At 42.7% G+C, this 15,982-nt stretch overlaps 1 protein-coding gene across 1 annotated transcript in view; it reads left to right on the top strand.

Annotated features, from left to right (window-relative positions):
- PARP2 (poly(ADP-ribose) polymerase 2) overlaps window positions 1-15,982 on the top strand; it is an 87,116-nt gene that overhangs the window by 6,973 nt on the left and 64,161 nt on the right. Inside the window, exons 2-6 of the mRNA XM_069961537.1 lie at window positions 6,134-6,317; window positions 7,480-7,616; window positions 9,262-9,468; window positions 13,058-13,177; window positions 13,279-13,349. Of these exons, the coding sequence (XP_069817638.1) occupies window positions 6,134-6,317; window positions 7,480-7,616; window positions 9,262-9,468; window positions 13,058-13,177; window positions 13,279-13,349 (719 nt within the window). The remainder of the gene's footprint in view (window positions 1-6,133; window positions 6,318-7,479; window positions 7,617-9,261; window positions 9,469-13,057; window positions 13,178-13,278; window positions 13,350-15,982) is intronic.

Genomic DNA, 15,982 nt, shown 5'->3' with positions numbered 1-15,982 from the left:
AGGAGGGAGTTAGCCGGCAGCAGAAAGCAGATAACAGAGGATTACAGGCACGGAGCTGGGTGACAGCTGTAATCTGAGCTCAGACAGGTCACTGGTGACTGTCACAGGAGATATCCCGTGAGGGATTTGTAGATTAACTCTTTGTTGTCCTGTTTTGGTCTTTTCTTTAGCTCTCTCCATAGGAGAACAATGAAGACAGGGGGGAGAGCTTCAAACTGCTTTTTCATGATAAAAATGCATTTTTCGGATAATAAACCCAATTACAAAGTTTCTTAAAATCGCCTGGACTATTGATTTCTGCAAAAAAAAAATTCACGACAGTGACACTTTAATGTCTAAACCCCTGGCAACAAAAGTGAGTGCACCCCTAAGTGGGAATGGCCAAATTGTGCTCAGGTAGCAGTTTTAACCTCCCCGGTGTCATGTGACTTGTAAGTGATACAAGGTCTCGCAGATGTGTTAAATTTGGTGTTATCGCTCTCATATACTGGTCATTGGAAGTTTAGCAATACACCTCGATGGCAAAGAACTGTGAGGATCTGAAAGAAAAAAATTGTTGCTCTACATAAAGATGGCCTAGGCTATAAGATGATTTTCAGGGTACCTAGCTGCACCATAGTGACCAAGACAGGTGCCGCTCAGAACAGGCCTCGCCAATGCTGTCCAAAGAAGTTGAGTGCACATGCTCAGCTTCATATCCAGGGTCTGTATGAGTGCTGCCAGCATTGCTGCAGAGGTTAAGGGGGTTGGTGTTTCCGCCTGTCAGTGCTCGGATTAAATGCTGCGGGCTACATCAAATTGGTCTACATGGCTGTCGTCCCAGAAGGAAGCCTCCTCTAATGATGATGCCTAAGAGAGTCTGCATATAGTATGCTGAAGATAAGCAGACTAAGGACTTGGATTAGGCTGGGTTCACACTGCGTCCTTGCAATCCGTTTTTTTTTTATCCGTTTTTTTGAAAAAAACTGATGCATTTGTGTGCATACGTTTTTCCATTGACTTCCATTATAAAAAAAAAAAAAACAACTATCAAAACGGACCAGTGTTTTGTTTTTGTTTTTTTTTTTTTGACGGACACAAACATTGCTGAAACTATTTTTTTTTTGTCCGTTAAATGTATGCTAAAAACGCAGTGTTAATCCAGCCTTACTGGAACGATGTACTGTGGTCTGATGGGACCAAGATAAACTCATTTGGTTCAGATGATGGTGTCAAGCGTGTGTGGTGGCAGTGTCATGGTTTGGGGCTGCTTGAGTGCTGCCTGCTAATACAGTTCATTAAGGCGACCATTAGTGTCATCATGTACTGTGGCATACTAAAGCAGAGCATGATCTCCTCCCTTTGGAAACGGGGCCTCTTATTCCAGCATAATGACCACCCCAAACACACCTCTGAAAACACAACTCCATTGCTGAAGAAACTGTGTGAGGGTTGTTGGACTGGCTAAGCATGTCTCCTGACTTAAACCCTATTGAGAATCTGTGGCACATCCTCACACAAAAGATGAAGTCGTCATGGAGGAGTGGAAGAAGACTCCAGTAGCAACCTGTGAAGCTCTAGTAAATTCCGTGCCCAAGAGAGTTACGGCAATGTTTGGAAAATCATAGTGGCCACACAAAATATTGACACTTTGGGCACAATTTGCCCACTTTCACTTACAGATGTCCTCACTTTTGTTGCCAGGGGTTTAGACTAGTGTTGACAGAGCTAGCAAGGGGTGCTCGATCGAGGTTGATGCTTGATTGAACAGCTCAGGGTGCACTATTGTAATCAGTGTGTCCGCACAGTAGCTCGAATATTTAAACTTTCTAAGCTCCTGACATCATTCATTCGTTATGATGCTGGAGGCTCCAGAACTGTTTAAGTGTACCTTCACATGTAGCCTACTGCAGTGGGTTTAGCCGTGAAATCCACTGCCGTACTGAGTACCAGTAAAGTCTATGGCACTCCATTCTCTAGCAATTGACTGCATACCTCCGGAGTTCTAATGTGTCTTGCAAAAACCTAATGCATTTTTTTGTTCTTAACTTTTGTATATTTCATTACACGTTCCTTCAAGGGATAAAATACGCAAAAATTAGAATAAAAAAAAAAATGGAATAGGTCACCTTACCTGTCTGACATGTTTATAGCCACATGTAAGAAGATTGTCGGTGGGGGTCCGGGTGCTGAGACCCCTGCTGATCACTAGAACGAAGGGGCAGAAGCACTTAGCAGCATGTGCTCTGCCTCTTCATCTCCGTTCTCGCTGCTAATGCAGCAGTAGACTGAATTATAATGGAACGTATGGAACTTCCTGTAGATGAGATTGCTGGATCTTCCATAGACTCCATTATTATTCTGTTCACTGCTTTATTAAGAGCAGAAATGAAAGGGCAGAGCACCTGCTGCCGAGTGGTCCATCCCCTTCGTTCTAGCGATTGGCAGGGGTCTCTGCACCCATACCCTCACTGATGCAAACTTATGACGTAGCTATAACATGTGAGAGCTTTGTTGAAATGGCAGGTGTCACTGTTTAAATTTTATTTGCAGAAATCAGTACAGGCGATTTTAAGAAACTTTGTAATTGGGTTTATTAGCCGAAAAATGCATTTTTATCATGAGAAAGCAGTTTGAAGCTCTCCCCCGTGTCTTCATTGTTTTCTATGGAGAGAGGTGGAGGGAGATGTGGCACCAAAACAGGACAACAAAGAGTAATTACCACCTTCCTCCTCCCCCCCTCCCCCTTCATAGAACAAACAGGATCCGACTGATGTAAAAGAGTTGAGATTTCCTGATTATGAGCAGTGAAAGAGAGAGGAGGGAGGGGAGGGGGGACCTGGGGAAAGGCTTTTTACATGCAGATAATGGCATATTTTCCTAAAAAACCCAATTACAAAGTTTCTTAAAATCGCCTGGACTATTGATTTCTGCAAAAAAAATTAGATAAAAATAAACCAGACATCCTCCACTTTGGTGACATACTGTATTTCTCTTTGCTAAAAAAAATCCTTACAACCTGTTAGAAGTCTGTAGCACGCTCCTGTTCCTCTGAAATCATACAGAAATGTCTTGAGACATTCCAGTCAGTGTAGTACAGAGGTGTTCACAGAGAAGCATTGTTTCTATGGGGAGAATTTCTGTTCTGCCCTGTATGGTGGCGCACAGAGTCCTAGCATGGAGCCACAGAGAGACTGCACACAGTTCTGCTATGTGGATTAGGGATGACGCCATAAATCAGCTGATGGTGCTGAGAGCAAATGTGGGAAGCTGAATTCTTCACAGCTGCTCACATCTTTGGGCACGTTCACACGTACAAATACATCTGAAATGGTGGGATTTCTGCAGTGTTTTTGAAGACGAATGAGGCTGCCTTTGCATGCACATTGTGTGTGTGTGTGTGTGTGTGTATATATATATATATCTCCACCCTTTTTATATAGTGTGCGTACCGATGGCTTCTTTTTCACAGATTTTAATAGAGTACATTATTAGATGAAAAAAGACGGCTGCTTGTACCTATTGTACGGCTTTTTTTTTTTTTTCATTCCCTTCATTTTACAGTGTGTGAACCCAGCCTGACACACACTTCTCACTGAATATTTTGCAACAGAAATCTTGCAGGTGTGAACATACCCTTCAGCTAAGTACAGAAACGACGTGTCAGAAAAACAGTTTTAAGGAATTAGTTTTTGTTAGTTTTTGTGTGTGTTGGGGGGGAGGGGAGGTGCCGCTTTCTGTAGTTTCTAACAAAAATAAATACCTTATCAAAACAAGTGGGCAACAAGAGCTTTTTAATATGAGCATTTACTGCGAAGCTTTCACAGAACATCTCTCAGCCACTAGGGTTAAGGGTGGGTTCACACCTACCGGAATCACAGTGGATTACATGTGAACCCATACAGACTGACAGTACGTGTGAACCCACCCTTGAGGGAATCTAACCTGCTGATAGCCCCCTAATGCGCACAGGTTGCAGAGGGGGAAGGTATGTCTCTTTCTTACCGGCCTCCTCTGTGCTGTTTCCATCCAGTTAGTAGTTGAATCCACAGCCCGGACCATTTCCCTACCCCAATCACACCGAGCCTGCCCACTTCTTCTAATGATGATGAATAAAGTGGCACGAGGGGGGTGGAACAGTGCGCCGGGCCGTGGCTTAACTGCTAACAGCACAGGAACAAGACTTACCTTCTTCCTCAGCGCTCCTGATAGTTTCCCTTTAAGATACATTTGTTTTTTTTTGTTTTTTTTCCGCCTAATCGATCAATTAATGATTTTGAAACAACGATTTGGTTTTTATAACTATCAGCGTTTAGATGAATACTTCGTAAGAAAATTTGTAAGAGAAATCGTTATTGCGATCGTTTTTAAGATCGCTTAAGCCCATCTTTCACATAGGGTGAATCTTTGAAAGACTGTTTACACTAAGCGATCTGCGAGTCTTTAGCGAACGACAACTTGAGAACATGTTGAAAGATCAAAATGAACGATTTCTCGCTCGTCGTTTGATCATTTGCTGTGTTTACACAGAACGATTATCGCTTAAATGCGATCATTATTGCTAAAATTTGTACGATAATCATTCCGTGTAAATGCAGCATAAGAGGGATCTACGCTTATAGGGACTTAATCAGCACATTTGTCCTGATTGGGCTCCCAGAACGGCTGCACGCACCAGGCATCTGGCTCTCTGGTAATGTCGGGGGATACAGGCTTCATGTGCGGTAAAAGGCATTTTAATACCGCATGCAGGGCGCGGGGAGAGGCGTGAACTAGTCATCTGGCTGTGTTCACGGCTCTCCCCCACCTTCCATGCGGTGTTAAAATGCATTTAATTGAAGCCCAGGGAGCCCGGATCTCCCGACATATGAGACCCGGGTGCAAGGTGCTGATTGGTTCTCTTTAACCTGCTCTTGCTTGGGAAAAAAAAAATCTATTTTAGGCCATGTTCACACTGTTAATTTTTTTTTTTTTTTTAAATTAAAATAAAGGCCATTATTTGATACTTGAAATAACGTCCGCTGTTTTCAGTCTTCAATGATTTCCATTGAAGTCTATGAAAAGATTGGCAGTTCACACAATGCATAGAATAACGGACGTTGTTCGCAACAGCTGTCAAATTAATGTTAAGGACATTTTTTGGCAGCAGTTATGTAACAAACAATGGTCGTTATTTGTTCTCAGTTGGGTTTTTATATTTTATCGTCCCTTTATCGTAATTTACACAATTTAAATCAAACTTTAAAAATAGCTACACACAAAAGGGTGTTAAAAAGCAGCCATCTCCTTGTAACAACTGCTTCCAAAGTATGTTGAATAACGTCCGTTATTGATTCTCAAAACCCCAGTTATTTCGCATATCAAATAACCACCTTAAAAAATCGCTGTGTGAACATAGCCTAATTTTTATATAAAGGCATGACAGATTTGTGCAGAGGGTTAAATCTGTGGCCTGTGCAGTCCATTTTTTTTTTTTTTTTTGCATACAAGTGGAGCCTAAATAGAGAAGTGTAATAAAGCTTTCTTCTGTTTGGATTGCTTCCCAGCTTTGACTTAAAAAAAAAAAATTGCATGTAGCTGCAAAGTGTGAACACAGCCTTACAGGAAATCATTGCTGGCTGGGGGAGGAGGCATCAGAACGAACAGAAGGGAGAATGTGAGGGGAAAAAAAATACGCAGCAGCAGGGTGCAAGATATGGTATTGTTAGTAGGTTACAAATTGGTTAAGGCCCTATTCCACGTAACGATTTTCGTTCATAAACTCGCTCCAACGACCGCTCGTTAACGATAATCGCTTCGTGGGAGAGGTGTAAACGAGCAAACAACAAAGGCGAAATCGTTATATTGTCATTCAAAATAGTTTTTCAGCATGTCGGAAAGAAAATGTTGGTCTTTGAAAGATAAATCGCTAATCTGTTTGTAAAATTAGAAATCTTTCAGTCGTTTGTAAAAAGGTTTAAAAAAAAGTAGGTGTCATATGGTCATGATCACCCCGGCGAACGACCATGTAACGACTGCAAAATAATTGTTACCCTACATATATCATTCACGTTCCCACGTGTGTTATGTGTTATCGTTCGCTAAAAAAATCGTTTAGTGGGACCTCAGGGATAACTATCCATTTGGTGAAATGCATTTTTATTTTCTCCCGTAGGATCGCAGAAGAGAAAATCTGAGGTCGATCTCGACATTGTAGTGAAGACTGAAGATGAAAGTGAGGCACTTGGAGACTCTGACAAAGATTCAGAGCTGGAGACTCGCTGGGAATGGCTGAGTGATGCAGATTTGTGGATGGCTTATACAGATGAACTTAACAACCAGATCAACCAAGCATTTAGGTGAGAATTGAGAGCTGTATGTAATGCTTATATTGTCTGCGCTGAGAGATGTGTATGAGGAAAGGATGTACCATGTCTCTTGTGGTGGTTAGTGTGCTGTGCAGCACCTATATCCAACCAAACTGATCTGGCACCTCCCAGTTAGACGTAAGAAGACGTTTCCCCTCTGGTCGCTCTAGAGCTATATATATATATATATATATATATATATATATATATATATATATATATATATATATATATATATATATATATATATATATATGTGTGTGTATATGTAATATATATGTGTGTGTGTGTCCTGGTTTAATCACTGTGAACTTCATGCACAAACAGTACCTGGACCCTGTGCAATGTGCAGTTGTGGCATAGGTTATTGCAGCTCGGCTTCTATTAAATGGTACCTGAGCAGCAGTACCCCACCATCACTACTACACAGCAGGCAGCTCACTCAGAGTTTCTAGCAGGGTTTTCTATATATGGGTGCCAGCGCAGTGGCTCCCCCAAACAACTGGTCATTGAGGGTGGCTGAGCTAACGGGTGGGCTATCATTGGAGGAACAAAGGGGTGCAGATATAGATAAACCTGCTCCCAAATTTGAAAGATTAAGGTTTTTGTTTTTTTCATTTTCACTCAACATATTTTTTCAGTTCTACTGTAGTTTAGGGTAAAATGAAGGTTGTAATTACAAAGTAGAATTGATCTTGCGTAATTTATGGCTCACATATGGCTCTGTAGATTGAAAAATAAAAGTTATGGTTCATTGGAGAGAAGTAGGGACGAGCAAATTTACACTATTAGTGAAGCGCTTCGCTAGGCTGACAGTTGAATTGTTAGCCGGCTGCCTCTGAACTCTTTGCCACTTCTGTCCGGGTGCCTGGAAAAGCTGGATCCAATCCTGGGAAACTGGACTGCAGAGTTATTTGGTCTTTCACAACTGTGCCAGATTTGAGAGGGCCCATGGTTAGGAGGGGACAGAATGATAAGCTGCATTTCAGTCCCTAATCTGTAGTCATTGATGCTTTAGCTAGGAAAGATTATAGATAAAAAAAAAATGGTCACTAAAATTCTGAAGAACATTCCAGAGGCTCAAAATAATGTGTGCTTAATGCTAACGCTAATTCTTAATTGTTGTGTTAAAGATTTGTGAACTCCTTTTCAGCACTGGAAAACACTCTGTCACCATCTCTCCTGACGTTGGGATCTCCTTTCAAGTGGATCTGAGAAATATGGTACAGAAGAATAAAAAGAGTGGCTACCAACGGCCTATACGACTTGCAGTGAAGGAGCAGGATCAATGTAAGTTTACTTTAGTTTCATTGCCTCTTTAGCCTGCATGGTGAAGGCAGACATTTTATGTGCCAATGAGAATATAACTATGAAACATTTAAAAAAATTAAAAAAGGGATTCTGCCAAATGCAAGCCTATGAACCTGGCTGCATTACGTGACAGGTAATAAAGTGGTTATGGCATACCTCTCAAGTCCGTGTCTTTATTGTCAAGAAGAGGTGTGTTGCAGGGGGTGCCCTAAGACCCACAGCACCTCTTTTCCTCCTCTGCCCACACCCTGCATTATGAGGTAGGTGAAGAGCTTTGCTTAGGCTAGGTTCACACTGCGTTTTCAGCATCCGTTTAACGCATCCGTTTTTTGCAAAAAACGCATAAAAAACGGATTGCAAAAAACGGATTCATTTGTGTGCATCCGTTTTTCCATTGACTTCCATTATAAAAAAAAACGGATCCGTTTTTTTTGGCGGACCAAAACGGACCAAAAAAACGTTGCTGACCCTATTTTTCTGGACGTTAAAAAAAACGGATCCGTTAAACGGATGCTGAAAACGCAGTGTGAACCTAGCCTTACATTGCAAATCCCTGCCCAAATCTTCTTCCAGTACCACAATGTTCTTTTCATGCTCAGTGACTTTCTGAAGCTGTGATCACGGTCCCATCTTTCACTGCATTTGTGCTGGAAGAGTACATTGCGGTGTCGTGTGATATTTGGGCAGGTCTTTTCAAAGTAAGCAGAGCCTTATAGCTACCTCATTGTGCAGGAGGGCAATGGTGGAGGGAAAGAGGGGCAGCGGTCCTGTGGTTGTTTGGTGCAATAAAGGTTCATAGGTTGTAAGAAATGCACAGTTTTTGTGCTAAATATTTTAAATGGGGGTTATCCAGCGCTACAAAAATATGGCCACTTCTCCCCCTCTCATCTCCAGTTCATGTGTGGTTTGCAATTAAGCTCCATTTCCTTAAATGGAACTGAGTTTGAAACCCTACCCAATCTGGAGACAAGAGGGGGGGGGGGGGAGTGGCCATGTTTTTGTAGCTCTGGATAACCCCTTTAAATGGATACAAGTAATGAGTACCGATTTTTCTCAAAATATTGCTTACAAATAGATTGTACTGTGAGCTTTAGGAGAGTTATGTATTTCGTCATGTGAGTAGATCATAAATGTAACAAGTCATAAATGTGAGGTTTAAATGATCTGTAACCCTTTAAGAAAGGTTGCAGAATAAGCTGTGTGTTTTTACATAAGCAGTAGCACTACTGAATGTATCTTCTCTCTTTTTTTTTTTTTTTTTTTTTTTTTTTTTTTTGCTTGGGCAGTTTTATGCAAAGTGCACCGGTCATCCTGTCATGGGAAAAAAAACTTTTGACATGTCAGTGGTGGAGTGCCCCTGCCTGTGACGAGATGGCCCCATAGACTGACATATCAAAAGTTTTTTTGTTTTTTTTCTTGTCCACTTTGTTGGTGATTTTGTATGTAGTTTGCAGTGAACTATACATACACAATATGTAGCATATTATATAGTTTATTTAAAGTACTTTCAGTTTATCAAATAAGCTTTAATCTGTAGACATGTTTGCAACATATACAAATCAATATTATTTGCTCAATATTTATGACTTATCCCATTTATGTGGTTTTTTTCCCCTCTTCACAGTTTTTGTATGGCAGTGGCTGTCAGATGATGAATCGTGGATCTCCTATGATGCTAAAACATCCATCTTTCTGGAAACGGCACTGCACACAGACAGCAAGATTGTGTCTCTTTCTCTGGGTGGCAAGCATTATACGATTGATCTTGGAGCCATGGTGCAGAAAAATACCCAAACACAGTATGAAAGACAGATTCAGCGCTGTTTATCTGGTATGTCTGCTGAATAATTAAAGGGAATGTATAGTTGGAAAAAGACCTGTTGTCCATATAAAGTTTTTATGTTAGTGTCACTGTTTTGTTTTTGCAGAAATCAATAGTCCAGGTGATTTTTAAATAAACTTTGTAATTGGGCTTATTAGGCAAATATGCCATTATCTGCATTCGAAAAGACTTTCCCCAGGTCCCCCCCCTCCCTCCTCTCTCTCATTCACTGCTCATTATCAGGAAATCTCGACTTTTACATCAGTCTGTCTGTTCTATGGGGGAGGGAGGAGGCAGATTAGTCGTCAGCAGAGAACAAAGGATTACACAGCGGAAGCTGCATAAAAGCCGGTATTCAGAGGTCAGTCCTGACTGTCAGAGGAAATAGCCGGTGAAGTAGCTGTAAATTAACTCTGTTGCCCTCTTTTGGTGCCTTATCTCCCTCCACCTCTCCATAGAAAATCATGAAGACAGGGGGGAGAGCTTCAAACTGCTTTTTCATGATAAAAATGCATTTTTCGGCTAATAAACCCAGTTACAAAATTTCTTTAAATCACCTGTACTATTGATTTCTGCAAAAACATTTAAACGACAGTGACACTTTAAGCCTTATAATAAGCTGGCACTTCCTGTTCTGTAGAGCTCACTGCTCTGCTGTCTCCTCAGTATCATCACCAGCAGGAATTTAATGAAAGTTGTCCCAAATATGTAGCTAACACATCTGTCTTTCTCAATAAGTTATGGGTACAGCTCCCCTTTACTGCCCATTGATCTAGAGCAGTGATTTTCAACCTTTTTTGAGCCGCGGCACACTTTTTATACTTGAAAAATCCCGGGGCACACCACCAACCAAAATGGCACAAAATGACACTAAAACAGTACATATTATACATATAGTTAATAATATAGATTCTAAATGTATTTATACTCACTCAGTGTGAAACCTGGGCCTGTTTTCTTCTCCCCCCTGTGCTTCTCTCCTGTGCTTCTCTCCTGTGCTTCTCTCCTGTGCTTCTCTCCTGTGCTTCTCTCCTGTGCTTCTCTCCTGTGCTTCTCTCCTGTGCTTCTCTCCTGTGCTTCTCTCCTGTGCTTCTCTCCTGTGCTTCTCTCCTGTGCTTCTCTCCTGTGCTTCTCTCCTGTGCTTCTCTCCTGTGCTTCTCTCCTGTGCTTCTCTCCTGTGCTTCTCTCCTGTGCTTCTCTCCTGTGCTTCTCTCCTGTGCTTCTCTCCTGTGCTTCTCTCCTGTGCTTCTCTCCTGTGCTTCTCTCCCGTGCTTCTCTCCCGTGCTTCTCTCCCGTGCTTCTCTCCCGTGCTTCTCTCCCGTGCTTCTCTCCCGTGCTTCTCTCCCCTGCTTCTCTCCCCTGCTTCTCTCCCCTGCTTCTCTCCCCTGCTTCTCTCCCCTGCTTCTCTCCCCTGCTTCTCTCCCCTGCTTCTCTCCCCTGCTTCTCTCCCCTGCTTCTCTCCCCTGCTTCTCTCCCCTGCTTCTCTCCCCGCTGTTTCTCTCCACCAAACTTCTCTCCCCGCTGTTTCTCTCCACCAAACTTCTCTCCCCGCTGTTTCTCTCCACCAAACTTCTCTCCCCGCTGTTTCTCTCCACCAAACTTCTCTCCCCGCTGTTTCTCTCCACCAAACTTCTCTCCCCGCTGTTTCTCTCCACCAAACTTCTCTCCCCGCTGTTTCTCTCCACCAAACTTCTCTCCACCAAACTTCTCTCCCCGCTGTTTCTCTCCCCCATTGTTATCTCCTGTTTCACAGGGGCACCATAGTTTGGGGAACTTTCCCCGCGGCACACCCAACCATGTGTCGCGGCACACTGGTTGAAAATCACTGATCTAGAGGGTATGTCGGTCTTATGCTTAACTCTTCACACTCCCCCTAATGTCCTCCTTTGGCATCTTTAAAGACTCAGAGACATTGCTGAAGGACACCGGGGGAGTGTGGATCGGTAAGGATAAGATGTTTGTTTTACAGGGCAGCATCATAAAGTTTTTAAGTGCTGGAGTATCCCTTTAAAGGCAGCTCAGGCAAGGTGGCTTTCCCCACAGTTATTTACAGAAAATAGCATAAATTTAAAATCTCTTATTGGCAACTAAAACCATATTAAAATGAAACTCTAAAACGAGATACCAATGCATTTAGTGAAGAAAAATATAGGTGAAAGATTTGGGGATAACCCCTTTAAAGGGAATGTATATTATTTTTTTGTTACATAACCCCTTTACTATTATAACTTCAAAACAAACAAACCTAATTTTAGTAGTAGTGAGACCCAGTTACTATTTTGGGAACACCTCTTTAAATGATAAGCATACAGATTAGATGACCATAATGGTCTGCTCGTTCTTGACAATCACATTGAAATTATATCTGCCCGTGAAGAACAAGTTTGAATGGAACCTGGCAGACTAACCTGTGGGGTTCTGCTGAGCTGCTTGTTTTATTAGGGGAAAAAAAAATCACTACATGCAGCAGTGGTTTTTCACCCTTTTTAGGCTGGGTTCACACTACGTATATTTCAGTCAGTATTGTGGTCCTCCTATTGCAACCAAAACCAGGAGTGGATTAAAAACACAGAAAGGCTCTGTTCACACAATGTTGAAATTGAGTGGATGGCCGTCATTTAATGGCAAATATTTGCTGTTTTAAAACAACGGCTGTTATATTGAAATAACGGCAGTTATTTACTGTTATATGGCGGCCATCCACTCAATTTCAACATTGTGTGAACAGAGCCTTTCTGTGTTTTTAATCCACTCCTGGTTTTGGTTGCAATATGAGGACCACAATACTGACTGAAATATACGTAGTGTGAACCCAGCCTTAAAGAGGGTTTCATAGATGAAAACATTGAGGGTGAAACCTTTAAAGTGGCTTGAAATTCAGATTGGCCACTGACCAAATTGACCAAATATTGTTTTTTCCAACATCCATACTTGTTGGGGCTCAAAGTTTGGCCCCCACTGGTTTGATACTGGTAGCTATCATTAGAATAGGCCATCAAAATTGCGATCCTGGAATTTCCCCTTAAAGGAGAAGTCCCACTAAAGTTAAAAATCTTAAGCAGGCCGGGAGGGTGCAGGAACACAATAAAGTATGCTTACCTGTCCCTGTGCCCTTGATGTGCTGCTGTCAGCCCCCAGATGTCATTCTCTGCCAGCAGCTGGGTCACTTACCAGACTTCTCCAGCTGCAATGTCACAGCCTGGCTGAGGGATTGCCCGCTCAGCCACTCACTGACTGGCTGACTGGGCAGTCCGTCAGTGGGGTACGTCATGTTGCAGCTGCAGGCATCGGAATGTCAGGGCTGCAGAGGCGCAGAGATGGGTAAGTACTGTATGCTTTCTTATGTTCCCACTCCCCTGCCTGAGATTTTTAAGTTTGAGATTTTTAAATTTGTGACTTTAAATATGAGAATCAGCAATGGAGGCTCTGAGCAAAATCTTGGATACAGATGTGATTTAAGCCTTAGCTGTCAAGAGAACTTTTTTCTAAGGTATATAGTTGTAGGAAAACTGTCACAAATGAGTAATACAAATACTTAAGAGTGAAGCAACTTTTGTTGATATTTATTTCTTCTGTATTAAATGAAATGTTTCTGCAGTTGCTTTAGATGTCCTAGCCGATGATGAAGATGACAGTATTAGTAATGGACCTTCTGCAAAACGACTGAGAGGAAACAGGAGTATTGAAAGTGGAGACAGTGAATCTGAGGACAGCAAAGGTAATCATTTACTTCATGTCTTTTATTTGTTTTTATCATCTACTCAGCAATTTATATTTAAAGGCCTTTAATCCAAACTTTTTTTTTTTTTTTAAATACAGAACACATTAGAACCCTTGTCTTAAAGGGTAAGGCCCCTGTGGATCCAGAATGCTCAAGCAAGCTTGGAAAGGTACGCTGTCTGATTTATCCTGAAGCTTACCTGGCACAAAGTACACCGGACCCAATCAACATGCAACTGTGCATGACCCACATTCTGATACAATCAGGGTTGCGGTGTGGTGTGGATACCTGAACTTCCAGCAGCAAATTGATTGCATGCTGATCGGGTCCAGGGTCCTTTGTGACAGGTTTCATAAAGATGAAATTAGGCCTGTGTTCATGGGGAGGCACAATGATTGGATTATTGATGATATTCAAGTAGTATAGACTTGTTACTGTACCATTCACAAAGTGTAGGGCAGTTCTCGATTGACTAAACACACTTGCTCCCACTGTAACACCACCACTATGTGAGGCAGCATTGGCTGCTGGAGACTAATATCTCAAATGGAATGACTTGCACATTCTCCAAATCTAAATCCCATAGAAAACCTATGGAGTCACTATGTAGAGGCTCGTAATTCTCTACCCCAGAACCTCAATGACCTGAGGGCCGTGCTTCAAGAAGAAAGGAATGCCATGTCCCAGCAGACAATAAATTGACTTGTGAATAGCATACAGTGTCGTCAGGCTGTAATTGATGCTTGAGGGCACATGACAAGTTATTGAGGCATTGACATTTTTTGTTGGGGTGTACCCACTACCACTGTTGGCTTTTGTTTCAAAGCATTATTTGAGATGAGGAAATCACCCTTCCATGCTTCTACTTAAAGAGGACTCCCGACCCCCAGCTAGATCCCCTTATACAGACCTCATCTAGCAGAGTCACGGTCCTGGGACGGAGATATCCCGGTCAGAAGCAATCACGTGTTGTGGAGATAGGTCCGGAGTCCATAGAGAATGAATGGAGCCGTGCACACGCTGCAGAGATGAGTCCAGCTCCATTCTATGGACGCCGGACCTATCTCCACAGCGTGCACGCCGGCTTCTGACCAGGATATCTCCGTCCCGGGAGCGGGACTTGGCCAGATGAGGTCTGTATAAGGGGATCTAGCTGGGAGTCGGGAGCCTGTCCTACTGGAACAGTTTAAATGTGGCTGTGTCAGTACAGTAGCATAAAGATTTAGGCTAAGTTCACACTACATAAAAGTACGTCCGTTGTTGCATGATGGCAGGGGGACACTGAGGGACACAGGGCACTGGAGATATACTGAGTATCCCTCTGCACTCATCCTCTCCAGCATGTAAATGTACGCCCGTTTGCGTTAAGGCACGGGTTTTGGGGGCGTACACTTACGCCCGCGGTCTTTAAGGGGTTAATGCGCCTGTGAACACTGCCTATTGATCTATGGGATCCCGGCCGGAGCGTATACACATCGCATCAGAACCCTACGGCCGGTAGGTCACAGCGTGTGAACATAGCCTTAAATTGTTTTGGAGCTCTCAGCATCATAATGGCGGGAGGTCCGTACTGTACGGACTGTATATTACAGATGTGTGAATAGGGCTGTACTTCTTCTTTTCTTGTAAAATGTCAGGAATGTGCAGTAGCCTGGTGTGAACTGGGCTTGGTTTTTGCTTTTGTGTGACACACCCGATTACTTAGCTGCGGCAATCAAGTCTATCAGAGCTCATTAGAGCTTCTGTGTAAATGGACCCTTAGGGTCCTATTCCACGGGCCGAGGAGGGCCCGATCAACGAAGTAAAGGAGCGGCGATCTGCTAGATCGTCGCTCGTTTACTGGGCCTATTCCACGGCCCGAAGATCGTTGAGTGAGGGCTGCAAAGACATCATTACCAATGTCCTTTCAGCAGCATACATTACCTGCAGGTCTTCTCCGCGCTGTCTTCATCCCAGGGTCCCGCGCGCTCTATCTTCTGAATGGCCGGTCAGCTGACAGGCCACACTCCGCCAATCACAGGCCGCGGCGGTCCCGGCCTGTGATTGGCTGAACGCTCCGTCAGCTGACCGGCCATTCAAAAGATAGAGCGCGCAGGACCCGGGGATGAAGACAGCGCGGAGGACCCGGGGATGAAGACAGCGCGGAGAAGACCTGCAGGTAATGTATGCTGCTGCTGCTGCTGTCAGTCTGACAGTGTACACAATAGTGATGTATTTTGTATTATAAAAAATATTCTATCAATGACATACAATATAGACCTTTATTCATGACATAGCTGAGGCCAACACGGCCCTGCCAACATAATCAAGAATAACATGCCTGCTCAACACCTATGTAGAGTTGGATTACCGCATTTTTGCGCTTTCGCTTTTTTCTCCTAGTGCTTAAAAGGCCATAGCACTTGCATTTTTTCACCTAGAGACCCACATGAGCCCTTATTTTTTTGTGCCACTAATTGTACTTTGCGATTACAGGCTTAATTTTTGCATAAAGTACACTGCGAAATCAGAAAAAAGTGTGCTAAAATTGAAATGAAATAACTTTTTAGTTATTTTTTATTTTTTTGGGGTGGGGGGGTTGTGTTTACACCGTTCGCCCTAGGGTAAACTTTTATTTTATGGCTTTTAAAAAAAATTAAAACTTTTTTAAAAAAAAAAATATTACAATTGCTATGATACCATGCTTAAAACGCTTATTACCATGGACGCCCTCCATAAGCCCCTTTATACTCTTTATAGGTAACTCCCATGAGCTGCCTCTACTAAATTAACCTCATCTTTGCATCTGCCTCCCTTTTCTTT

Source organism: Dendropsophus ebraccatus, chromosome 3, assembly GCF_027789765.1.
Source record: "Dendropsophus ebraccatus isolate aDenEbr1 chromosome 3, aDenEbr1.pat, whole genome shotgun sequence".
Taxonomy (NCBI): domain Eukaryota; kingdom Metazoa; phylum Chordata; class Amphibia; order Anura; family Hylidae; genus Dendropsophus; species Dendropsophus ebraccatus.
This window is presented reverse-complemented; position numbering and strand designations above follow the sequence as displayed.